Raw genomic sequence first — 26,173 nt, 5'->3', positions numbered from 1 at the left:
GGATCCTCTTTTGATGATTGCTTGAGCAACCTTGATCGAGTTTTGCAGAGATGTGAAGAAACTAACCTTGTCTTGAATTGGGAGAAGTGCCACTTTATGGTTAACGAAGGTATTGTCTTGGGGCATAAAGTTTCTGAAAGAGGTATTGAAGTTGATAAAGCCAAGGTTGATGCTATTGAGAAGATGACATGTCCCAAGGACATCAAAGGTATAAGAAGTTTCCTTGGTCACGCCGGTTTTTATAGGAGGTTCATTAAGGACTTCTCAAAAATCTCTTGGCCTCTGACTAATTTATTACAAAAAGATATACCATTTGTTTTTGATGATGATTGTGTAGAAGCATTTGAAATACTTAAGAAAGCATTGATCTCTGCACCTATTGTTCAGCCACCTGATTGGAATTTACCCTTTGAAATTATGTGTGATGCTAGTGATTATGCTGTAGGTGCTGTTCTAGGGCAAAGAGTTGATAAGAAATTAAATGTTATTCAATACTCTAGTAAAACTCTAGACAATGCTCAAAGAAATTATGCTACTACTGAAAAAGAATTCTTAGCAGTTGTATTTGCTTGTGATAAGTTCAGACCTTATATTGTTGATTCTAAAGTAACTATTCACACTGATCATGCTGCTATTAAATATCTTATGGAAAAGAAAGATGCTAAACCTAGACTTATTAGATGGGTTCTCCTGCTACAAGAATTTGATTTGCATATTGTTGATAGAAAGGGAGCTGAGAACCCCGTTGCAGACAACTTGTCTAGGTTAGAAAATGTTCTTGATGACCCACTACCTATTGATGATAGCTTTCCTGATGAGCAATTAAATGTCATAAATACTTCTCGTACTGCTCCATGGTATGTTGATTATGCTAATTACATTGTTGCTAAATTTATACCACCTAGTTTCACATACCAGCAAAAGAAAAAGTTTTTCTATGATTTGAGACATTACTTTTGGGATGACCCACATCTTTATAAAGAAGGAGTGGATGGTGTTATTAGACGTTGTGTACCTGAGCATGAACAGGAACAGATCCTACGCAAGTGTCACTCCGAAGCTTATGGAGGACACCACGCTGGAGATAGAACTGCACATAAGGTATTGCAATCCGGTTTCTATTGGCCTACTCTCTTCAAGGATGCCCGTAAGTTTGTCTTATCTTGTGATGAATGCCAAAGAATTGGTAACATTAGTAGACGTCAAGAAATGCCTATGAATTATTCACTTGTTATTGAACCTTTTGATGTTTGGGGCTTTGATTATATGGGACCTTTTCCTGCCTCTAATGGATACACACATATTTTAGTTGTTGTTGATTACGTTACTAAGTGGGTAGAAGCTATTCCAACTAGTAGTGCTGATCATAACACTTCTATTAAAATGCTTAAAGAAGTTATTTTTCCGAGGTTTGGAGTCCCTAGATATTTAATGACTGGTGGTGGTTCACATTTTATTCATGGTGCTTTCCGTAAAATGCTTGCTAAGTATGATGTTAACCATAGAATTGCATCTCCTTATCACCCACAGTCTAGTGGTCACGTAGAATTGAGTAATAGAGAGCTCAAATTAATTTTGCAAAATACTGTCAATAGATCTAGAAAGAATTGGTCCAAGAAACTTGATGATGCATTATGGGCCTATAGAACTGCATATAAAAATCCTATGGGTATGTCTCCATATAAAATGGTTTATGGAAAAGCATGTCACTTACCTCTCGAACTAGAACATAAGGCTTATTGGGCTATTAAAGATCTCAACTATGATTTCAAACTTGCCGGTGAGAAGAGGTTATTTGATATCAGCTCACTTGATGAATGGAGAACCCAAGCCTATGAAAATGCCAAGTTGTTTAAAGAAAAAGTTAAAAGATGGCATGACAAAAGGATACAAAAGCGTGAGTTTAATGTAGGTGATTATGTATTGCTATACAACTCTCATTTAAGATTTTTTGCAGGAAAACTTCTCTCTAAATGGGAAGGTCCTTACGTTATCGAGGAGGTCTATCATTCCGGTGCCATAAAAATCAACAACTTCGAAGGCACAAATCCGAAGGTGGTGAACGGTCAAAGAATCAAATATTATATCTCAGGTAATCCTATAAATGTTGAAACCAATGTTCTTGAAACCGTAACCCCGGAGGAATACATAAGGGACACTTTTCGGAACGTTTCAGACTCCGAAAAGGAATAGGTATGTGGTACGGTAAGTAAACCGACTCCAAAACAGTTCTAAAGGCAATGTTTCTCCGTTTTGGAATATTTAGAAAAATAGAAAAATAAGAAGCAGTCCGAGAAGGACACGAGGCCTCCAAGAGGGTGGAGGGCGTGCCCTACCCTACTGGGCGCGCCCCCCTACCTCGTGGGCACCTCGTGTGCTCTCCGGACTCCGTTTTCTTGCACGATACGTATTTTGGTCGGTAAAAATTCATTATATAATCTCCCGAAGGTTTTGACTCTTATATCACGCAAATATCCTATGTTCTTGTTTCGAGCTGTTGCTGCTGCAGATTAGAGCAAGATGTCGTCTCAAGAGTCAGTCGGGGAGAGCCGGGTGTCTCATCCGGCATCGGAACCAAGGACAAACAGCGATGCTGACCACTTTGGGCCAGCAACGGAGGAAGAGATGGAGGCTGATTTGATGAGGATAGATGCCATGGAGGATCAAGAAGTCACTTCTCGCTTCCGAGCTGGGTTCACGATGGGAGAACTACAGAGCTCAGCCATTCCAAACTCGGTTATCCCTTCCAATGTTAGATTTCTTTCTTATGAAAATATGAAGAAGAGTGTCACTTGTTCTCCCGCAGCTATGCAACACCCTTGGGTGCAAGGAGCCTTAGCCGTTACAGGAAAGCTTCGTAAGGAAATAATGGATCTCAAGCAGCAAGTCAATAAGCTCAAGGAGGAGAATCGTATCCTGAGAGGCATCATCGCCAAGAATATTACACCATCCCCGAAGAAGGAGACATAATCACATGGGTATGGGCACTCCCTTTGGCAACTGCCAAGCTTGGGGGAGATGCCCGGTATCGTATCACCATCATACTTCTATCTTTACCATTTTTCTTAGTTCGATCCTAATTAGTAGTATCTTGATCTAGTAGAATAAATTTTATGGCATGATCTAGTTTTGAGTTTTGCTTTATGATCTCTCTATGTAATCGAGTACGTGAGCTATATATAATAAAGATTAGTGTTCAGTCAAGGGCTTGATTTTCTTGCTATGATCTTGAGTGAATAAAAGAAAAAGAGAAAAAGAATAAAAAGAAACAAAGAGATCATATTGATCTTATTGAGAGTAATGACTTCGCATAGAAAGAGTATGATGATTAAAAATTGTTGGGAGTTGGCAAACATAGCTTTGGTCATCGCTGCAATTAATAGGAAGTAATAAGGAAAGATAGGTTTCACATATAAATATACTATCTTGGACATCTTTTATGATTGGGAGCACTCATTAAAATATGACATGCTAAAGAGTTGATGCTGGACAAGGAAGACAACGTAATGGGTTATGTTTTCTTATATCTGAGATAAAGCATATTGTCATGGATCATCCAACATGTTGAGCTTGCCTTTCCCCCTCATGCTAGCCAAATTCTTTGCACCAAGTAGAGATACTACTTGTGCTTCCAAATATCCTTAAACCAGTTTTGCCATGAGAGTCCACCATATCTACCTATGGATTGAGTAAGATCCTTCAAGTAAGTTGTCATCGGTGCAAGCAATAAAAATTGCGCTCTAAATATGTATGATTGATTGGTGTGGAGCAAATAAGCTTTATACGATCTTGTGATGTGGAAGGAATAAAAGCGACGGACTGCATAATAAAGGTTCATATCACAAGTGGCAATATAAAGTGACGTTCTTTCACATTGAGATTTTGTGCATCCAACCATAAAAGCGCATGGCAACCTCTGCTTCCCTCTGCGAAGGGCCTATCTTTTATTATTATCTTCCACCTTATGCAAGAGTCATGGTGATCTTCATCTTTCCTTTTTATATTTTATCCTTTGGCAAGCACAGGGTGTTGGAAAGATCCTGATAGATATATCTAATTGGATGTAAGTCAGCATGAGTTATTATTGTTGACATTACCCTTGAGGTAAAAGGTTGGGAGGCGAAATTATAAGTCCCTGTCTTTCTCTGTGTCCGATTAAAACTCCGTAACCACAAGTATTGCGTGAGTGTTAGCAATTATGAAAGACTAAATGATAGTTGAGTATGTGGACTTGCTAGAAAGCTCTGACATAGACTCTTTCTGATATTATGATAAATTGCAATTGCCTCAATGACTGAGATTATAGTTTGTTGGTTCTCAATAAAGTTTCTGATTCATACTTTACATTGTGAATAGATTATTACTTGAGCATAAGAAATCATATGACAATATCCTTCTATGTTGTTGTTATGAGAATAATCATGATGCCCTCATGTCCGTATTTTATTTTAGCGACACCTCTACCTCTAAACATGTGGACATATTTATCGTTATCGGCTTCCGCTTGAGGACAAGCGAGGTCTAAGCTTGGGGGAGTTGATACGTCCATTTTGCATCATGCTTTTATATCGATATTTATTGCATTATGGGCTGTTATTACACGTTATGTCACAATAATTATGCCTGTTCTCTCTTATTTTACAAGGTTTACATAAGGAGGGAGAATGCCGGCAGCTGGAATTTTGGGCTGGAAAAGGAGCAAATATTAGAGACCTATTCTGCACAACTCCAAAAGTCCTGAAACTCCACAAAAGTTATTTTTGAAAATAATAAAAAATACTGAGCGGAAGAAATACGTCAGGGGGGCCACCACCTGCCCACGAGGGTGGGGGCGCGCCCCCTGCCTCGTGGGCCCCCTGTTGGCTCTCCGGTGGCCATCTTCTGCTATATGAAGTCTTTCGTCCAGGGAAAATCATAAGCAACCATTCGGGACGAGACTCCGCCGCCACGAGGCGGAACCTTGGCAGAACCAATCTAGGGCTCCGGCAGAGCTGTTCTGCCGGGGACACTTCCCTCCGGGAGGGGGAAATCATCACCATCGTCATCACCAACGCTCCTCTCATCGGGAGAGGGCAATCTCCATCAACATCTTCACCAGCACCATCTCCTCTCAAAACCCTAGTTCATCTCTTGTATCCAATTCTTGTCTCATAGTCTGGGATTGGTACTAGTAGGTTGCTAGTAGTGTTGATTACTCCTTGTAGTTGATGCTAGTTGGCTTATTTGGTGGAAGATCATATGTTCAGATCCTATATGCATATTAATATCCCTATGATTATGAACATGAATATGCTTTGTGAGTAGTTACGTTTGTTCCTGAGGACATGGGAGAAGTCTTGCTATTAGTAGTCATGTGAATTTGGTATTCGTTCGATATTTTGATGAGATGTATGTTGTCTATCCTCTAGTGGTGTTATGTGAACGTCGACTACATAACACTTCACCATTATTTGGGCCTAGAGGAAGGCATTGGGAAGTAATAAGTAGATGATGGGTTGCTAGAGTGACAGAAGCTTAAACCCTAGTTTATGCGTTGCTTCGTAAGGGGCTGATTTGGATCCATATGTTTCATGCTATAGTTAGGTTTACCTTAATACTTTTGTTGTAGTTGCGGATGCTTGCAATAGAGGTTAATCATAAGTGGGATGCTTGTTCAAGTAAGAACAGCACCCAAGCTCCGGTCCACCCACATATCAAATTATCAAAGTACCGAACGCGAATCATATGAACGTGATGAAAACTAGTTGACGATTATCCCCATGTGTCCTCGGGAGCGCTTTTCTCTATATAAGAGTTTGTCCAGGCTTGTCCTTTGCTACAAAAAGGATTGGGCCACCTTGCTGCACTTTATTTACTTTTGTTACTTGTTGCTCGTTACAAATTATCCTATCACAAAACTACCTGTTATCACTTATTTCAGTACTTGTAGAGAATACCTTGCTGAAAACCGCTTATCATTTCCTTCTGCTCCTCGTTGGGTTCGACACTCTTACTTATCGAAAGGACTACGATAGATCCCCTATACTTGTGGGTCATCAGCCGGCGCCATGTGTCAGGTGTTGTGCGCTCCTACTGGATTTCTTCTTTTTTCTATACATGTTTGTGGGTTCCATATTGTTTTTTTGCCTTTTTTATTTAATATTTTTTCTAGGTTTTCGAGAAAATAATCATGATTTGTTTCTTCCACGAGAAGCAAAAATTTGCTTCCCGTGGAGGCACTGATTTGCTTCCATGAGGAGAACAAAATTGTGCTTCTCGGAAAAGGAAAAATAAATAAAAGAAATGCTTTCACGAGAGGTACATATTTGCTTCTCGTGGAGGCATGTATTTATTTCCGCAATAAGCATAACTGTGGTTCTCGGAAAGGGATAAAAAAGCACGATTGTTTTTGCATGATTTTTTTGCTTCCACGAGAAACACAAAATTTGCATGTCGTTGATGCACAGATTTGCTTCCCCGAGAAGCACATTTGTGCTTCTCGAAAAAGGAAAAAATGTGATTTTTTGTGCTTTCACGAGAGGCACGGTTTGCATCTCGTGGAGGCACAGATCTGTGCTTTTCGAAAAGGAAAAACGGTGAAAAAAACATGCTTTTGGCTACGGGTTTTTTCTTTCGGGTTTTCTATGAAAAAATGTTTGTCAAGCTATTAACGTGGGATCTAGTTTCGAAGATCTCGACACGAGAAATCCAACAGTGGAAAACGGTTCAGGATTTGGACATACGGTTCAAGGGATAAAACATTAAAAAATCTACGAAAAAGGAAAAACTCACAGGTTGAAACAAGTGTCGCACATGCAGCGTGTCACTTGTCATCGCATGAGAAGGTGAAAGTTGACCTTTGCAAGAGATACCCCTTAAGTAGTGATTGTGCGGTACTTTCGTTATAAGCGAGATATATTTCTCAAGCTTCCTTTTCCACATTGAGCTTCCATTGCCGCCACGAACAATGAGCCATGAGGAAGTTACAATAGTTCCATGGAAATAACTAATAACCTGCTACCATATTTTATGTTGGACCGAGTTCATCTTGACACCTAAATCTAAGATGGAGACCCAACTAGCATATGAGAACGTAAACCTCTCTGGCTCCATGGCCTCGCCATGGTAGAGGGAAAATTTATATCATAAAAACACTAGTACGAAGACGCTGGCAAAAACACAAAGCTCTCAAATCTGAGGTCCCCACAACTCTTAGCGTCAAGATGGTAGTCGGAGGTGAGGGGACGGGGCAAATCTCTAGTTGCCGCTCCTCTGTCAAAACCTAGCCATCTCTACAGTTGATCTGTTTATTCATATAAAATGAGTTTATGTTATCGCATCCTATTCTTTTGTTGTTTTCATTCATTGTGAGGTTGGAATCCTTCATCAACACTATGGTGAAGGTCTTGTGGTTCGATAACCTGCACTTTAGGGGATTATTCATGACCCAAGTCCGGCCATTGATCATGGCTCCCCATCTAATTGAATGGATGATTGAATGTGCTTTTAGAAACCTTTATAGATAATCAAGTTCGTGCACGTGAACGTGAAGGAGTAACAGTCTTGCTGCTCCATTCCAATTGTAGCCTCTTTACCGATATGTTAGAATTATTTCATCTTGCAAAGATTGATCCCACAAAGAAGATATTTCCAGAAGATTTTATTGTATTTCTTAGTTATAGGAATTACAAATACTTTGTAATTCCAAATACTTTGTAATTCCTTGGGTCTTGTATCCAAAGTATTGTACCTGCAACAGTTAACAAGTATCAATAAATTTTTTGCGAGAAGAGTATAAATAAAATTGTAGGTGTTTCTCAAAGAAAAAAAGATCTAGCAACTTGCTCTATCGACTGACACACACAAAAACCTAAAAGATCGCTCCAAAATTTATACTGTAAAAACTATCAAAACTTTGACTAAATATGGCAATCTAGAATGAAAAACGTTCTAGCGTTAAAAGGTCAAAACAGAAGGTAATAACTAAGATTCTCTCTAAATCTAATTATATGCATTCTGCACGAAACTGAAATTTACTCTAAATCAAATTGTATGCATTTTGCGCTAAATAAAAGGTTAGCTAGGCGTAAGGTCTTCCGTTGAAAGAAAAGGAAAAAAGAAATCTAGCATGTTATGTTGGATGGCAACACGCATGTGTGAGCTTGTGTTAAGCGCCTTGATGATCTAATGCATATCTCTTGGAAACGATGAAGAATATGTTTTTATCATAGGACTTGAACTCTGGTGTGTTGAAGATGCCACTGTTCTCCTAATCATTTAACCACAGATCGGTTCGCACGATGAAGCATATTTTCATGGTAGAAAACAGTACCATATTGCGTTCTATGTGCCTCAATAAAAAAGTTGCATTCCATGTGCGGAATGTCATGCCATCTCCAAAGGTGACCGTCATCCTGTGACCGGGCAATTATAACGCCGGTGAATGGATGGATCGATCTTCTTTCACTATTCTCCACGGAGATCCTACGACACGGTCCGATTGGCAGCCAGTCCCCACAGATCACAAGAGCATCAAAGCCCAGGATATTGTCCACGCGGCGTCCACCGGCGCAGCAGAATCCGATGGCGCCAGCTCCCCATTGGCCAGCGCTCTATCCATCCTACCACCCCAGGATTTCCCCGCCCACATCTTGTGGCTGCCGTGCGCCGCAACGCCACGATTTAACATCAAAACCGTCGTGGCATCCTGCAAATCCTGCGCGCTCCAACAGACGTCCTAGCTGCCACTCCGCCGCGCGCGTCAGGGACCTCACCGTCACACCGGCGAAGCAACACCGGCACCCATGGCGCTCGCCTCCACCTCCGCCACCGCCTCCGCGGCCGTGCTCAAGAACCCGTTCCTCGGCGCGAGGCGCGCGCTCGCCAATGCCGCCTCCCTCGGCGCCGCCAAGCCCGTGACGCGCCGCGTGGTGGTCGTCGCCGCGGCCGTCGGCAAGAAGTCGTGGATCCCCGCGGTCAAGAGCGATGCCGAGTTCATCAACCCGTCCTGGCTCGATGGCTCGTAAGTCTTCCTCGTTCGTAGTATTTCTCTTCGTTCGTCGCCCTGCATTAATCCCACTCTACGCGAGGGGAGGCCTCCATGGCAGCAACTCTGAGACTCACTCAACGCGTACGTGCAGGCTCCCCGGTGACTTCGGCTTCGACCCGCTGGGGCTTGGCAAGGACCCGGCGTTCCTCAAGTGGTACAGGGAGGCCGAGCTGATCCACGGGCGCTGGGCGATGGCCGCGGTGCTGGGCATCTTCATCGGGCAGGCGTACAGCGGCGTGCCGTGGTTCGAGGCCGGAGCGCAGCCTGGCGCGGTGGCGCCCTTCTCCTTCGGGTCGCTCCTGGGCACCCAGCTGCTGCTCATGGGGTGGGTGGAGTCCAAGCGGTGGGTCGACTTCTTCAACCCGGACTCCCAGTCGGTGGAGTGGGCCACGCCGTGGTCGCGCACAGCCGAGAACTTCGCCAACTTCACCGGCGAGCAAGGGTACCCGGGCGGCAAGTTCTTCGACCCGCTCGGCCTCGGTGGCGAGACCAAGGACGGCGTCTACATCCCCGACACCGAGAAGCTCGAGCGGCTCAAGGTGGCCGAGATCAAGCACTCGCGCCTCGCCATGCTTGCCATGCTCATCTTCTACTTCGAGGCCGGGCAGGGCAAGACGCCGCTCGGCGCGCTCGGCCTATAAGACGATTTTTTGGCTTGCGCGCGTGGTGGGAGAGGGGTTGTTGCATTGCATCAGATCGGACGCATGGATTGATGGGATCTGCTGGAGGTCGAAGAAGCAGCAGCAACGTATCTGTGTCCGTGACTTCTTTCGGGTGGTGTGTGTGAATCGAATGGGGAATCAAGTACTCTTTCTTTCTCCAGCGTATGTACCATGTAATATATATAGTCTGAGCTCTGTAATTTAAGGCAGAATGAGCAAGGGCATTTGATTCATCACCTACCAAGTCTTTTACTAGAACATTGCTTGCATATTTAAACAACCCGCAAAAAAAATGCATCAGTTGAAGGAAGCACGAAAACTAGCAAAGTCTGCACTGCTCAGCGCAAGATAGGGTCACGAGATTCATCTAAAAATAAAGCAGTGAGTACCAGTCGAACAGGAACAGGTGTTGGCTCTGTAAACGTTATAATACAGAATATATTAACAGGAGCACGCATTCCTGAGCCTGAAACAGAGGAAAATTAGGAATAAATAAAGAAACATAGGTGTTGCATTCCACGTTCGCAGGGTTCTTTGCAAACTTTCCTACAGAGTTCATCTCAAAATTGCCATGTATTTACCAAAGGCGAGTGATCTGCGCCGGCGCGCCGGTCCAAAGTTTAGTCCGGTCGCGCCCTAGCTGCAGGATGCCACTATTCCTAGCCGTTTGATCTAGCAAAAAAAAATATTATTCGCCCCATATCTTCTTTCTCCTCACGCATCTTACGCTCGCGCAGCACCCTGCATCTAGCCGTCTCGCGCTGCTCCCCTTCAGTGGACGTCCTCGTCGCCGGTCCCCACCCTCGCCGGCCGTCCTCGTCGCCAGTCCATACCCTCGCCGTCCGTCCTCGTCGCTGCCTCGACCCATGCAACAGCTCCACCTGTGGTTGCAGCTCTCAACGGCGACGATTGTAGCTCTGTTTGTAGCTCCGCCGCCGCCCCTCGCTATTGATGCTCGCTGAACGGAATTGCGTCGACGACGCCCACCAGTCAATCAACGTCGTTGAATGGATGTAGCAAAAAAACTTCGCCTGTCGTAGCAAAACCCGACTATGGCTGCAGCAAATGTCCATCATCGTCATCGCGAGGTCACATCTCCGCCTTGACGGATGTAGCAAAAAACTTCGCCGGTCGTAGCAAAAACCAATTACGGTTGCAGCAAATCACCGTCGCCGCGGTTGCGAGGTCGCAGCTCCACCTTGATGGATGCAGCAAAACACTTCGCCGGTAGTAACAGAAACCAACTATGGTTGAAACTTTAATATCTATTGTTGAAACATTTCTGTCAATAGTTGCAATTCTAATTTTCCACTTGCGCGGTGTCAGTCACAGCTCCGGTCGTCGCTCGTCGCACCGTTTGGCTTGCAAGCCGCAACATACGGTGCTGACCCCCATCACGCGCGGCCATGGCGACAGGCGCGGCGAAGGGTAGGATCAGTGGATAAAATTCTGCTAGAGTTAGGAGACACTTGGAATACATAGGAGACTACGGTTGGAGAAAGGTCTAGGGATAGGGATATTATGGAGGATGACACAAACACTGCTTACTTCCATGTTGTAGCTAATCATAGGTGAAGGAAAAACTGATTAGTGTTCTAGATGGACCTGAGGGCTTTGGACTATTATAAGGAGTTATTTAGATATGAACATAGACCTGATATTTCTCTTAAGAGTGATTTATTTGGAGAGGACGAGAAAATTTCTGTGGAGGAGAATACTAGGTGTACCGAGGAGGAGATTAGGAAGCTGTTTTGACTCCTATTGTGATGGTGCCCCTAGGCCCGATGGATTGCCTTTTATATTTTACCAAGTGTTCTGTGACATTATTAAAGTTGATTTGATGGCTATGTTTGAAGTCTTGTTTGATCTAAACCTAGACATCATTAGACTTGATTTTGCATCACTCTTATTCCTAAAGAAGTTGATGCCAGAAACATGAAGAAATTTAGGCCTATAAATCTCCTCAATTGTTGTTTTAAGATCTTTACTAAAGTCTACCAATAGACTAGCCCTGATTATTGGCAGACTAATATCTGAGCATCAATCTGCTTTTGTTAGAGGTAGGTTTATTTTGAAGAGTGTGGTGATTGCCCATGAGGTTGCTCACTCGGTACACTCTTCTCTTTAGAAAGACCTTGTATTTAAGATTGATTATGAAAAGGCTTATGACAAGGTTAGTTTAGATATATATTTTGAATGGGGTTCTTGAACTTAGGGGGTTTGGTGCTAAATGGATTGGTTGGATTAGGAGACTCACCCAGTAGGATCAGTGGATGTGAAGATTAATGGTGAGGAAACTTACTTCTTCTTCACTAGTAGGGATTTGAGACAGGAAGACCCTTTGTCCCCATTGATTTTTAATTTGGTGGTGGATGTGTTTGCTAGGATATTAGTGAAAGGATGACGAGTTGGGGCGTTGGGCTAATTAGAGGGCTCTTCCCTATTTTTTGCCCTTGTGGTGTAGTGTGTCTGCGATATGCAAATGATACTTTGTTGTTCATAGATAATGACCCTCTAGTAGCTTTAAATATTAAGTGGGTCTTAACTTGCTTTGAGTTGGTTTCAGGGATGTCTATTAATTATCACAAAAATGAATTGGTGCCTATCAATTTAGAACCTGGAGAGGTTAAACCTTTCTTGGGTATTTTTAATTTATTCAAGGGGGGGCTTGCCTATTAAGTACTTAGAGTTCCTTTGCAATTTGATAAGATCAAGAGAGAGGACCTCCAATCTCTAGTTGATGCCATGCTGGACAGGATGGCTAGATGGAGGGTAAGATCCTAGTCCTTATTAGGGAGGGTCACCTTGGTTAGGATTTGTCTATCTAGTATTCCTATTCACATGTTATCTTCCTATAAGTTCCCGAAATGGTATGTGCCTTTGGTCAATTCATGGTTTTATAATTATTTCTGGAGTGATGGTGAAGGCTGCCAAAAGATGCACCCTGCCAATTGGCCCTCCATATGCATGAAAAGGGAATATGGTGGATGGGAGTTCAAAATATACATGATATGAATCTTTGCCTAACCGTCTCCTGGGTTAAAAGAGATATCTTAGGAGAAGGGACACTATGGAGTAGAGTTATAGATGCTAGGTATAATACCAAGAACCTTAATACTATGTGCTGCCATGATCCACATCCTTCTCAATTTTTTAAAGGGGTTATTGCTACTTCTTGAGCTTGCGTTGATTTTTCCCTTGAAGAGGAAAGGGTGATGCAGCAAAGTAGAGATAAGTATTTCCCTCGGTTAAGAACCAAGGTATCAATCTAGTAGGAGGCACAAGCAAACGAAAAGACGAACGGAAAGAAGGCAAATATTTTTGTGTTTTTCTGAAAACGTTTTAGAAGTGGGGGAGAGGAAAATGGTAGACAAATGGAAAATAATGTAAATGCAAGAGATGAGAGTTTATGATAGGTACTTAGTAGGCTTGATGTAGAACCTCCCCGGCAACCGCGCTAGAAATTCTTCCTGCTACTTCTTGAGCTTGCGTTGATGATTTATCCCTTGAAGAGGAAAGGGTGATGCAGCAAAGTAGAGATAAATATTTCCCTCAGTTAAGAACCAATGTATCAATCCAGTAGGAGGCACAAGCAAGTCCCCAATATATGCAACTGCACAAACTAACAAACACTTGCACTCAATGCGAAAAGGGGTTGTCAATCCCTTCACGGTCACTTGCAAAAGTGAGATCTAATAGAGATAGATATAAAAAATAAGTAAAAGGCAAATAAGTGAATATAAATAAATTGTAGCAAGGTATTTTTAGGTTTTTGTTTTGTAGATCTGAAAATATATGGTGGAAAATAGACCCGGGGGCCATAGGTTTCACTAGAAGCTTCTCTCTTGAATAAAGCATACAGCGGGTAAACAAATTACTGTTGAGAAATTGATAGAAAAGCGCTAAGTTATGACGATATATAAGGCAATGATCATGAATATAGGCATCACGCCCGTGACAAGTAGACCGAAACAATTATGCATCTACTACTATTACTCCACACATCGACCGACTCCTGCATGCATCTAGAGTATTAAGTTCATAAGAATAGAGTAACACCTTAAGCAAGATGACATGTAGAGGGATAAACTCAAGCAATATGATATAAACCCCATTTTTATCCTTAATGAAAACAATACAATACGAGCCTCGCTGCCCCTACTGTCACTGGGTGAAGACACCGCAAGATTGAACCCATCACAAAGCACCTCTCCCATTGTAAGGAAAACCAATCTAGTAGGCCAAACCAGATCGATAGATCGGAGAGAAATACTAAGCTATCTCAATCACGCATAAAAGAGTTCAGAGAAGACTCAAATAATATTCATAGATAATCTGATCATAAATCCACAATTCATCGAATCTCAACAAACGTACCGCAAAAGAAGATTACATCGAATAGATCTCCAAGAACATCGAGGAGTACATTGTATTGAAGATCAAAGAGAGAGAAGAAGCCATCTAGCTACTAACTATGAACCCTTAGGTCCGTGGTAAACTACTCACGCATCATGGGAAGGGAAGCAAAGGTTGATGTAGAGGCCCTCCATGATCGAATCCCCCTCTAGCGGAGTGCCGGAAAAGGCCCCAAGATGGGATCTCATGAGAACAGAAGCTTGCGGCGGCGGAATAATATTTTTTGTGTGCCCTCTGATGTAAGGGGAATATTTGAGAATTTATAGTGGTGGAGTTAGGGTTAGAAGGCCTACGGATTGTGGCCTCCTTGCAAGTCTTCTGGCCTCCTCCCAAAGCTTCCTGGGTTTCTTACGGTCCAAGAAAAATCATCGTAAAGTTTTATTCCGTTTGGACTCTGTTTGGTATTGATTTTCTGTAAAAGCCAAAAAAAGGAAAAAATAACAACTGGCAATGGGCACTAGGTTAATAAGTTAGTCCCAATAATAATATAAAATAGCATATTAATGCATATAAAACATCCAAAACAGACAATGTAATAGTATGGAACAATAAGAAAATAGATACGTTGGAGACATATCGGTTATGTGGGCTATGAAAGTTGTTAGGTTTGGATATACATGGTTTTTAGGTAATGCTAGATATGTGTTGTTTGGTGAACATATTTGGTTTGTAAACTCACCTCTAGGCACCCAGTTCTGGGATATTTATTGTATAGTCAACGAAAAGAATAAAACTGTGTTTTTGTCACATCCCAGATTTTTTCCAAATCTAGTATGTTTAAAATTTCACAGGGAATTAATATTTTTGTAGATTTTTTTTGCCTGCTCTCTCATTATCTCACATTCCCTAGTATTTTCTTGTGATCGATTGAATTGATCAACCTAGAGGGTCAAAGGCCCTATGCCGACATTTGAAACCCTAGATTGAAATTGGTAAAACAGAATGAACCCTAAAAGGTTTTAGGGAATAATTTTGAATCCTAAAATAGGGTGACAAATTAAAATATTTATTTGGGCGTAAATGTATTCTTAATCAGTTCAAAATGATATTCATAACCCTAATAAATTTCCCAAATAGTGGAAATGAAATTATGTTGGAATGAATTCAGAAATGAAATGGGAAAATTATTTGAAAGGGCCTTGCATTGTTTGGCAGGAAAAATAATTACCATAAGTCCAAAGAAAATGCTTGACTTTCTATTAATATTCCAAGTTAGATTTAGAGTATATTGTTTCAAACCAAATTGAAGTTCAAAAAGGAATTGAAAACAGAAAAAGAAAATATAAGGTGGCAGAATGATCACCAGACCAGGAGTATTCCATTTGGAATTTAGGCTAGTTAACTTTTGGAAGAAAATTCAATTTCTAAATAGTTTTGAATTTACAAAGGGAACCGAAAAGAATGAACAACCTAAACCTAGAGGCTCACCTAACACAACGATCTAGCTAGCCAGCTGCACACCCTCTCTCTCTCACTGACAGGCTAACCCCACAGTCAGCTTTGTCTTTGTCCATTAACTGCCGCCCCACGTCGCTTGCCCACGCACCTGAGCACAACTAAGCACATGACCCCACGTCCAGTCACTTAACCGAATCGGTGTAGACCCGTAGGAGCCATCCACGTGTCCCCAGCCTTATCCACAACATTTTTCTGATTTAAATTAAAACCGCTTGGTAGTTTTACAGAAACCCCCTGGAACTTTAACCATTATAAGTTTTACGAGTAGGTCCAAATTGAGTGAAACTTTTTGCAAACTAGACCTTATGAAGTAAGCTTTCACCTAGACCAATAAAGATTAGGTTTTTGATGGCATGCAAGTGCACAAGGCTATGTAGAAATTTCATGATAAGTAAGGTTTGTCGATCCCATAGGGAGCGAATAGGATGGCACCACAGTCCCTATCGTCACTCAACACAACTACGCTCACACCCAAACCAGAGTTTGGAAATAGTTCATTCGAGTAGGTTGCTAGGGAATGGTAAAAGAGAGAACTAAGTACTAGAGAGAACAGAAAATAAATAATATAAATAGAGGAAAATAAACTAAGAGAACTATGTGATGTTTTAGATGAGGTTGCTGGCATCTAGGTATCGTCTCGTTTGGTACGGGCACAAAATGGTGTTAAGATTTACGACTATGCCATGTGGTGGCTAAGTCAGTACCTGCATTATAGGATACGGCAATCTACTAATGGTGGGCGATCCCTTGCATAATGTTATCCCTCAAGACGCGATGTACTGAGATAGCTCATTCGTCCTACTTCTTGTCCCATACTTGTGGCGGGAAACACAAAGATATTAAGGTCACGAGGACCGAATGAAGGCAATAAGTTCTATGGACAACCGTGCTCCTAGAATAATTGTGTTCCCCTTAAGATGTCTGCACTTGTCACGTCACAAGTCTATCAGTTTCCAAAAAATTCTATCATGTGGCCTAAGATTTGAACGTCTCCAACTACGCCAATGGATTGAACGTATCCAATCACTAAATTACCGCAGAGGTAAGTAAGCAACACACATAAATAGACTAAACATATCAAACAACCACTTACTAATTGACCGACCCATAGCTAACAATTACTCAAATAACATCACATATAAGGGGGTTCAAGAGTTGTTACAACCCATCACAGAGACCATTATGGAGGAGGAAGAAGGGGTGGTGATGGTGATGATGATGGCGCGGCGGCGGATGATGGTGGCGATGGAGCGGCGGCGACGGCTCCCTTCGGTCTCCCTCTCGGTTGCAACTATGGTGTTCTTGATGTGGACGGTGGCTGGACATGGAGATGAATGATGAATGATGAATGATATGATGTAACACCCCGAGAACCATGCTACAGTGATCTCCCCTTCAATGATGCCATGTCATCATGCTTTTCAAACTAAATTGCCACTTGATGAAATCAAATCCAAATTCCAGTTGAATTACAAGTTAAACATTTGCTTCTTCTGTCATGCAAACAAAAATGTTCTTGATGTTGCAAATAATCTCCAAGTATTTGTCATGGTGAAAACAACCTCATTTGGATTTCCAAACCCCCCGGGATTTAATGTAGTGTTCCAGCAACATCTTAATGAACCATTTAAATTCAAACACGATTCTAAACTTTTCAAAATAAACTCAAGCTTTTTTGTAGCAGTACTAAATAATGCCTAGTATTTGTTTTGGCAAGTTGCTTTTTTTACAAAAGTTTTTTGGTGGTCAAGCAATTTGCAAACAGAGGCAAAAAGGCAAAACAGAAAAAGGATAAAAAAAGGGGAAATAGAAAGACCACCCCCCCTCTTTTGCACCTGGCCCAGCTTGCACTGTACGAGGCCCGGCCCACCGCCCCGGCCTTTCCCTCACCTTTCGTCAGAGGCAGAGGCCATGGCGCTGGCCGGGCACGCGCGACCGTCCACACGCGGATCTCGCCCGTGTCGACCATCCGTCGGTGCCCTGAGACGGATAAGAGCATCCTCGCGCCCCTCTATCGAACCCTAGCATTATTCCCCTCTCCCCCTTTCCTCGTTCCCGATCTGGAGCTTCAACTAAGCTGTGGTCGTCGCGACCGTCGTTGTAGCCACGGCCAACGAGCTCCCCGCCACCTGAGACCACATCCAGGAGGTCACCCTCATCTCCCTCGTCCTCGTGGTGCAAGTACAAGCCCCGGGCTGCCTCGAAGCCTCGCCATCGACCATCCTTCTCCGACTACGGTCGCCGGACGCCGCCCATCGATCTGCCACATCCAGGACATCCCCGACCTCCTCGAGTTCACCTTCGGCACCGATGTGAGCCCATTGCTCCATCCCCCCTTTTTCCATTCAAATCCGGCACCGTAGGTCGTCGTCACCGCCGCGTTCTGACCTCGCGCCCGTCACGTCCCCCCCCCCCCCCGTACGTCGTTGCGTTGCTGCTACTGCTTGGCTGCTGTGCGCCTGGTCTACTCCCGCATCTGCCTCGGTCGTGCCGGCTGCGTGCCTTGGACCGCCCCTGCCCGTGCTCCTGCCGCGCCCTACGCACGCGCACACGCCCGCCCGCTGTCGCGTCCGCCTGCGTCCTGGCCTCGCCTTGCTTGCTGCTCGCTCTGCTGCTGCTGCTTCTTCCTACTGCTACTACAGCTGCTCCCTGCGCTGCCCGCTGCAGCTGCTCTACGCCCGCCTCCGGCCGCCACCGCTCGCCGGCGCCGTCCCGCTCGCCTGCCCGCTCGCCTGCCATGCGCGCCCCGCCTTACGCCGGCGATGCACTCCGCCGGCGACGCCCGCTACTGCCCCCCCCCCCCCCGCGCCGCCTGCTCGCCCACCATCGCTGGCGGCACACCCGGCCATGGCTTCTGTCGAGCGAGCCAGCCGGTTCTGTGCTGGATTAGTGGGGATAAACCCCCAGTTTAGATTAAGTGCTAACCCCCCTTGAGCATGACTAGTGGGGCCCGCCCCTTTTAAAAAGGAATTTTAAATGAAAGTAGTAATTAGATTAATTAGTTAATTAATTAATTCTTAGTTAATTAGCTTAATCACACTGCCATGCGGGTCCCATCAGACCAGTTGACTGGTCAACCGTGGACCAGTCAACTGCTGAGTCAGCAGTTGACTGGACCCACGGGTCAGCCTCACTGGTGCACTGCACCGGGTGCACCTAGCCTTTTCACTCTTTTTTTATTAGCTTAAATTCCAGAAAATGATTAAAACCTTTGAAATTTCATAGCAAATAACCCATAGCTCGGATCGAAAAACTTTCTATATGAAAGTTGCTTAGAAAAATCCAACGAATCCGAATACGTGGTCCGTTCATCTGTCACATGCCCCTAGCATGCTGAACATGGAACCGTCCCCTCTCTTTCATTTGTCTGAAATCCGCCTACCGCCGGGAAATCATCCTCGGATGTTTTCCCCCTTCGTCTGCAACGTGTAGTACCGCGTTAGAGCACGCCTGGCACTACGTATCGTCATGTCATGCTTAGTGATGCCTCTGTTTGCTATGTATTTACTGTTTCTTCCCCCTCTTCTCTCCGGTAGACCCCGAGACCAATGCCGCCCCTGTGATCGACTACGTCGACGACGACCCCTCATTCTTGCCAGAGCAACCAGGCAAGCCCCCCCTTTGATCATCCCGATATCGCCTGTTCCATTCTCTCATGCTTGCATTAGATTTTGCTACTGTTATTGTTTGCTCCTATTCTGATGCATAGCCTGTTTATTGTAACCTGTTGTTGTTACCTACCTGCTTATCCTAAACTGTTTAGTATAGGTTGGGTAGAGACCCGTCAGAGACCCCCACTTTGTCCCGACTGCCCCGCTGGATTATCAGAAGACCCAATCAACGGGATCGAAGACCAGGCCCCGGCACCGCACATCACTTTCCCCTTAGTTGCTCGACACTACTGGGTTACTATCGAGTGCCGAGGGTGAGACCTCTACAGCACTTCTGATGTTAACCATGTAGTGTAGCTATTCGGTCGTGGTCATCGAGGGTGATTCCGCCTTAACCACTTCCGATACGACTCTGTCGTGCAACCCCTCAAGTGTGAACCTCGGGGGTGGTTCCTCTTACGTTCACCTTGATGATTACATCGAGTGGAATTCACCGGGGGTGATTCCTCGGGTTTTCCCCTTGATGTTTGGACACACGGATACTTGGACTTTACCACTGTTACTTGGAAAGGCGGGTCGACCCTGAGGGGTACCCGCGAGTGATGTGGAGATGGGTTGACCTGGAGGGTGCCCGCGAGATAATTACGAGGCGTGGCCGGGCATTCCTAGCCCTTGCCGCAAGTCCTCGAGACGGGGCGACGGGGTCACATCTTTCGTGAGTCTCTTCTTGTTACCGCGCGTTCCTAATCCACTACGATTTGGATATTTGATCCGAGGGGCCTCTGGCCTGATAGCACTAACCATCACGTGGGCGTAGTATGGGTGTTCTGCGTCGTATGCATCAGCCGAAGCTTAATAGACGTCAGCGACTGAGCGGCGCGCGCCGGGTTGGACTGGTAAGCACCTGCCTTTTTAAAGGAGGTAACTAGATCTGCTCACCGGCCGCGTACGCAACGTGCAGGAGTTCCCGGGGTGATGGCCCATGACCCCTGGGGGCATAGGTTTAGTCTGGCGTGCTGACCTCTCTATTAAGCCTAGGTCGGGTTGCGGCGTATTGTTTGGCCGAGGCCGGGCATGACCCAGGAAAGTGTGTCCGGCCGGAGTTAATCGAGCATGGTGGGTAAGTTGGCGCACCCCTACAGGGAAGAAAACATCTATCGATAGCCTGTCCTACGGTAACGGACACTTGGAGTTGTATCCCGATCGATACAACTAGAACTGGATACTTGAGATGAGACATGGATATGAGAAATGGATAGTATGGCTCCGGGATTGCTTTCTCGCAGGGAGTCGGGAAAGGATCTCTGGCCGAGGTTGATAACACTACTACTATACTTTATGCTTCTCTTATCTCTTCTGATGCTTCATGATGCTTGGAGCTGCTTGAAGATGCTAGTCTTCGATAGGCTAGGCTTTCCCCTTCTCTTCTGGCATTCTGCAGTTCAGTCCACATATTCAGCCCATTTCATTGATACCGATGCATATGTAGTGTAGATCCTTGCTTGCGAGTACTTTGGATGAGTACTCACGGTTGCTTTGCTCCCCCCTTTCTTCTTCTTTCCGGTTGATGCAACCAGATGTCGGAGCCCAGGAGCCAGATGCCACCGTCGATGCCTACTACTATGTGGAGACCGCCGACGACCAGGAGTAGTAAGGAGGCTCCCAGGCAGGAGGCCTTGATGTCTACTACACAACCTTCTTCTTGTAGACGTTGTTGGGCCTCCAAGTGCAGAGGTTTGTAGGACAGTAGCAAATTTCCCTCAAGTGGATGACCTAAGGTTTATCAATCCGTGGGAGGCGTAGGTTAAAGATGGTCTCTCTCAAGCAACCCTTCAACCAAATAGCAAAGAGTCTCTTGTGTCCCCAACACACCCAATATAATGGTAAATTGTATAGGTGCACTAGTTCGGCGAAGAGATGGTGATACAAGTGCAATATGGATGGTAGATATAGGTTTTTGTAATCTGAAAATATAAAAATAGCAAGGTAGCAAGCGATAAAAGTGAGCGTAAACGGTATTGCAATGCTAGGAAACAAGGCCTAGGGTTCATACTTTCACTAGTGCAAGTTCTCTCAACGATAATAACATAATTGGATCATATAACTATCCCTCAACATGCAACAAAGAGTCACTCCAAAGTCACTAATAGCGGGGAACAAACGAAGAGATTATGGTAGGGTACGAAACCACCTAAAAGTTATTCTTTCCGATCAATCCATTGGGCTATTCCTATAAGTGTCACAAACAACCCTAGAGTTCGTAGTAAAATAACACCTTAAGACACACATCAACCAAAATCCTAATGTCACCTAGATACTCCAATGTCACCTCAAGTATCCGTGGGTATGATTATACGATATGCATCACACAATCTCATATTCATCTATTCAACCAACACATAGAACCTCAAAGAGTGCCCCAAAGTTTCTACCGGAGAGTCAAGACGAAAACGTGTGCCAACCCCTATGCATAGGTTCATGGGCGGAACCCGCAAGTTGATCACCAAAACATACATCAAGTGAATCAATAGAATAACCCATTGTCACCACGGTTATCCCACTCAAGACATACATCAAGTGTTCTCAAATCATTAAAGACTCAATCCGATAAGATAACTTCAAAGGGAAAACTCAATCCATTACAAGAGAGTAGAGGGGGAGAAACATCATAAGATCCAACTATAATAGCAAAGCTCGCGATACATCAAGATCGTGCCAAATCAAGAACACGAGAGAGAGAGAGAGATCAAACACATAGCTACTGGTACATACCCTCAGCCCCGAGGGTGAACTACTCCCTCCTCGTCATGGAGAGCGCCGGGATGATGAAGATGGCCACCGGTGAGGGATCCCCCCTTCGGCAGGGTGCTGGAATAGGGTCCCGATTGGTTTTTGGTGGCTACAGAGGCTTGCGGCGGCGGAACTCCCGATCTCTTCTGTTCCCCGATGGTTTTAGGGTATATTGGTATATATAGGAGGAAGAAATACGTCAGGGGAGCCACGAGGGGCCCACGAGGGTGGAGGGCGCGCCCAGGGGGGTGGGCGCGCCCCCTGCCTCGTGCTCTCCTCGTTGATCCCCTGACGTGCACTCCAAGTCTCCCGTATTGCTTTGTTTCCAAAAGTAACTTTTCCGAAGGTTTCATTCCGTTTGTACTCCGTTTGATATTCATTTTCCGTGAAACACTGAAACAAGGGAAAAAACAGAAACTGGCACTGGGCTCTGGGTCAACAGGTTAGTCCCAAAAGTAATATAAAAGTGCATAGTAAAGCCCATTAAACATCCAAGATGGATAATATAATAGCATGAATACTTCATAAATTATAGATACGTTGGAGACGTATCAGGCCTTGCCTTTTCGATCGATGTTGCTTTTGTGCTAGCCTTCTTAAGGCAAACTTGTCTAACCTATGTCTGTACCCAGATATTGTTGCTTCCGCTGACTCTTGTGTATTCGAGCTTATGTATTCGAGCCCTCGAGGCCCATGGCTTGTAATATAAAGCTTGTTTTATTTTGATTTATGTCTAGAGTTGTATTGTGATATCTTCCCGTGAGTCCTTGATCTTGATCGTACATATTTGCGTGTACGATTAGTGTACGATTGAATAGAAGGCGTCACATATGAGATGGAGACAGTGGCTAGGGTTGAAGGTGTTTATATAATGGCTCTCTGGTAGCCTCCTCCGTTCATATAGCACCCCCCCTTTGATCCGAGGGCTCTAGGTGAGCCTTATCCTCTCCCAAAACATCCCTTGAAGGCCAAGGAAGTCATAGGAACAAATAGGGACAAAATCGGTGAAGAATCATATCTAGAGAGGCAACTTTCGGGACTGATTCTTCCATACGACCGCGCGTACGACGAGATATGGTCGTATGATACGCCATCGTTTGTTATGGACCTCTTCGGTAAATTGTCATACGAACTCGGAATTTGACATGCTTGGACTCGTTGGATTCTTATGAATGGCATCGACCCACTTCTGGTATTAGATCTTTGCTTTGAGCAACTTGGAAAATGACTTTTTCACTCTCCGAAACGGTAAGTCTGAGGGCTGGATGTCCAGTATTTTAACTCCTTCCGTCATGGTAAGTGTGTGGGAAGTCCGTGTCACCTACAAGACACACAAAGACAAACAAAACTAAATAAAACTAAAAATAATAGAGGTTATGCAATGCTCGCGGTTAAAAGAGTAAAGACAAGAAATCATGCATATGGACATGTAATTGGCTCAATGGAACATGGTATAACTTGATATACAGAGATAACATTCAACAAGTGAGCTCTAAAGATGCGTAAAATATGGAGCCATCAGTTTTGAAAAGTTTAAAGTTGAAATTCAAATAGAATGTGTTAAAACTTAAGTAGGGTCTAGATTGAAATTTATACATCCAATTTAATTGCTTTGGTTTGCAAAGTAAACCTAATTAAATATAGTTTCAACTTAGATATCTGGATTTAAAATTTGAATAATTTAGAATACGAATCTAAATATAATTCATTAGAAGCTAGAAATTCAAGTGAAACTTAAAACTATTTAAGTTATAACTTAAAAATAAAGGTTTAAGTGGATTAAATATTTTGCAACATAGTAAAGAAACTTAAGATGAACTCTAGTAAATATTTTCTGGATTTATATTTGACTTTAGAAAATTCAAATATTATTTTCATTCAGTTCAACCTTAGTTTGGCTATAAAACCTAGGTTAAACTGGGATAATAATTCACATTAAATTTTAGGAACCTAAAATTGAACTATAGTAATTATTGGACATGGTACTTAACTTTAGGGACTATAGTGAATAACGTTGGATTTAAACTTACTATAGTGCAGACCTGAATAAGACTTGAAATGAACTTTGGAAAACATTTTGGATTATTATTTGACTTTAGGAATTCAAACTTAAATTGAAGTTAGTTGAAACTTAAATGAACTTAAAGTCATTACATTATAAAAATTGAATGAAATACTTTGGCAAGTGAATTCAAGAACCAACATTAGTCATTTATGAAATATTTTGAAATTGAACCTAGCTTTAGTAATTCAGTTTAGTTGAACCTAGTTCAAATCATTTTGAAATCTATCCAAGTCTAGTGTGTATTACCCATGAAAGGTTAACAAGTTTGGATTTTCATTCAAACCTAAAAATGAACTTGGTTATCCATTGTTCATAGACCATGACTCGAGTTGCAAGATTCTTTTGAATGAGTCCGGCAACCACAAATTTGCATCACATACTCCTTATGGGATGAATCCTTCTAAATTGAAACTTGCATGTGGACCCTTATATCACATGTACTCCAATTAACAACCACTATGTTGTTTTCCAAACCCTTATGAGTTAACACATGACACATGATCTCACATCAGAATGACACTGACACCATGCAGTGCACTTGTTGTATGTTGATTTGTGTTGTATGGTTGTTTATGGTTACTCTTTACGTACATTAGATTAAACGAAGAGCGAAGAGTAGCTTGATCAAGATTGTGAGTTTGAAGAATCGTCAATACCAGGAAAGTGGAACCTTTGATCATAATCTATGTTTTCATGCATTGTAGTTTTTTTAACTAGGAATTCCGTGTATGATTTCTGCTTCAGTAGACAAGAACCCAGTAAAAGAAACTTAGGTCCAATTACCTTGTTCCTTATAACATGTAGTTGCTTAGCTGTTATCAACGGGGATCGGGTCCAACATTCAAAAGGTTAATTTATGGATGTCTACTTAGTAACAATGTAATTAATGAATCATCTGGGTGGTTCTTGGAGTACTTAATAACAACCATATTAGTGAGGTGCGAGGTGGTAGCAACCATGGTGGGAGAGCGACTTTGGAGGACTTTGAGGAAATATTCTGAGCTTGATGACCGAGGTGTTGATCACCCAGCGATCTTCTCCTGTGGTTGTGCTGGTGGTGGTGTAGTTTATGTTTTAGTTTTGTCCTATGGTGTGGGTGTTATGTGGCCTGGTTGTTCATGTTGTTTGGTTGAGCTTTATTTCCTTGTCAGCTTTTGATCTCAGTGTTTAAACCCTTAGGTTGCGGGAATGGTCTGTGGTACTAGTTTCATTTTCTTAATGAGAGGAACTCATGGTTGCGCCCATTTCGATTGAAAGAAGAACAGTATCCAATTCCATTTGCAACATATGGCAACCCGTCGGTCCCTAGGTTGCATCCTTCACAAAATTTCCCTAGATGCAGCATTCCGTAGTAGTACTCCTCTGTTCCAAATTAGTATTTGTTTTAGATTTGTCTATTCCTACATGCGTTCTTCAAAATTGGAAGTAAAGAACCGTGACACTAGTTGACTTATTCAAAAAAGGAAGTACTAATAGGACTAATAATCAAACAGACGCAAATAGTTAACAGAAAACTTCACCCTTACGTATATACACAGTCCATAATTCACATCGTCTTGATGTAGTAAGGAATAACTTTTAAGGTTTGTCTAGACCACATCTAGATGTGACTAGTTATTACACATCTAAATGAGTGAATCAAGAATAAAGAAAAAAAAACAAAGAAAAAGAAAAATTCCACACAAATCTCCGCGTAAGATGAATGACCCTCAGATGTGCAATACTTATGACACATCTAAAAGCAAGTATAATAGGTCCTAGTCAACTGGCTATAACATGATCCATGTCAGCAAAATCTTAGTTGGAAGAGTGAGAAACGAAGAGAGAGAGCACAGCCGGCGCTTCGCGTGTCGCCCGGCTACAGCGCAAGCTACGAGAAACTAAAGCCAGCATGTAGCCGGCCTGCTAGCTAAAAGCGGGCGCCTTCTTCTCACCTACCAATTATTTACGTTTCTATGCTCCACTCCAGATGTAAGCATTTAATGCTGCAGTCACTAATCTACAGCCTGCCTATAAGACTAGCCACAGTGGGAGTAACTTCAGCAGTAACTTCAAGTCCAACTCGGCAAATTTGTCTATGTGGCAATGAGTTAATGAAGAGAGAGGTAGTTCTAGTAACCAGTGGCGGACCCACTATTGGGGC

The 26,173-nt window shown here is 43.4% G+C and overlaps 1 protein-coding gene across 1 annotated transcript; it reads left to right on the top strand.

Annotated features, from left to right (window-relative positions):
- Positions 1-8,368: 8,368 nt before the first annotated feature.
- Positions 8,369-9,926, top strand: LOC109786531 (chlorophyll a-b binding protein CP24 10B, chloroplastic). The gene is made up of 2 exons (XM_020345108.4): positions 8,369-9,001; positions 9,120-9,926. Exons 1-2 carry the CDS (start codon positions 8,784-8,786, stop codon positions 9,667-9,669), a joined length of 768 nt encoding a protein of 255 aa, XP_020200697.1. The 5' UTR covers positions 8,369-8,783; the 3' UTR covers positions 9,670-9,926.
- The last annotated feature ends 16,247 nt before the right edge of the window (positions 9,927-26,173 follow it).

The sequence above is a fragment of the Aegilops tauschii genome, chromosome 2 (assembly GCF_002575655.3).
Source record: "Aegilops tauschii subsp. strangulata cultivar AL8/78 chromosome 2, Aet v6.0, whole genome shotgun sequence".
Taxonomy (NCBI): domain Eukaryota; kingdom Viridiplantae; phylum Streptophyta; class Magnoliopsida; order Poales; family Poaceae; genus Aegilops; species Aegilops tauschii.
This window is presented reverse-complemented; position numbering and strand designations above follow the sequence as displayed.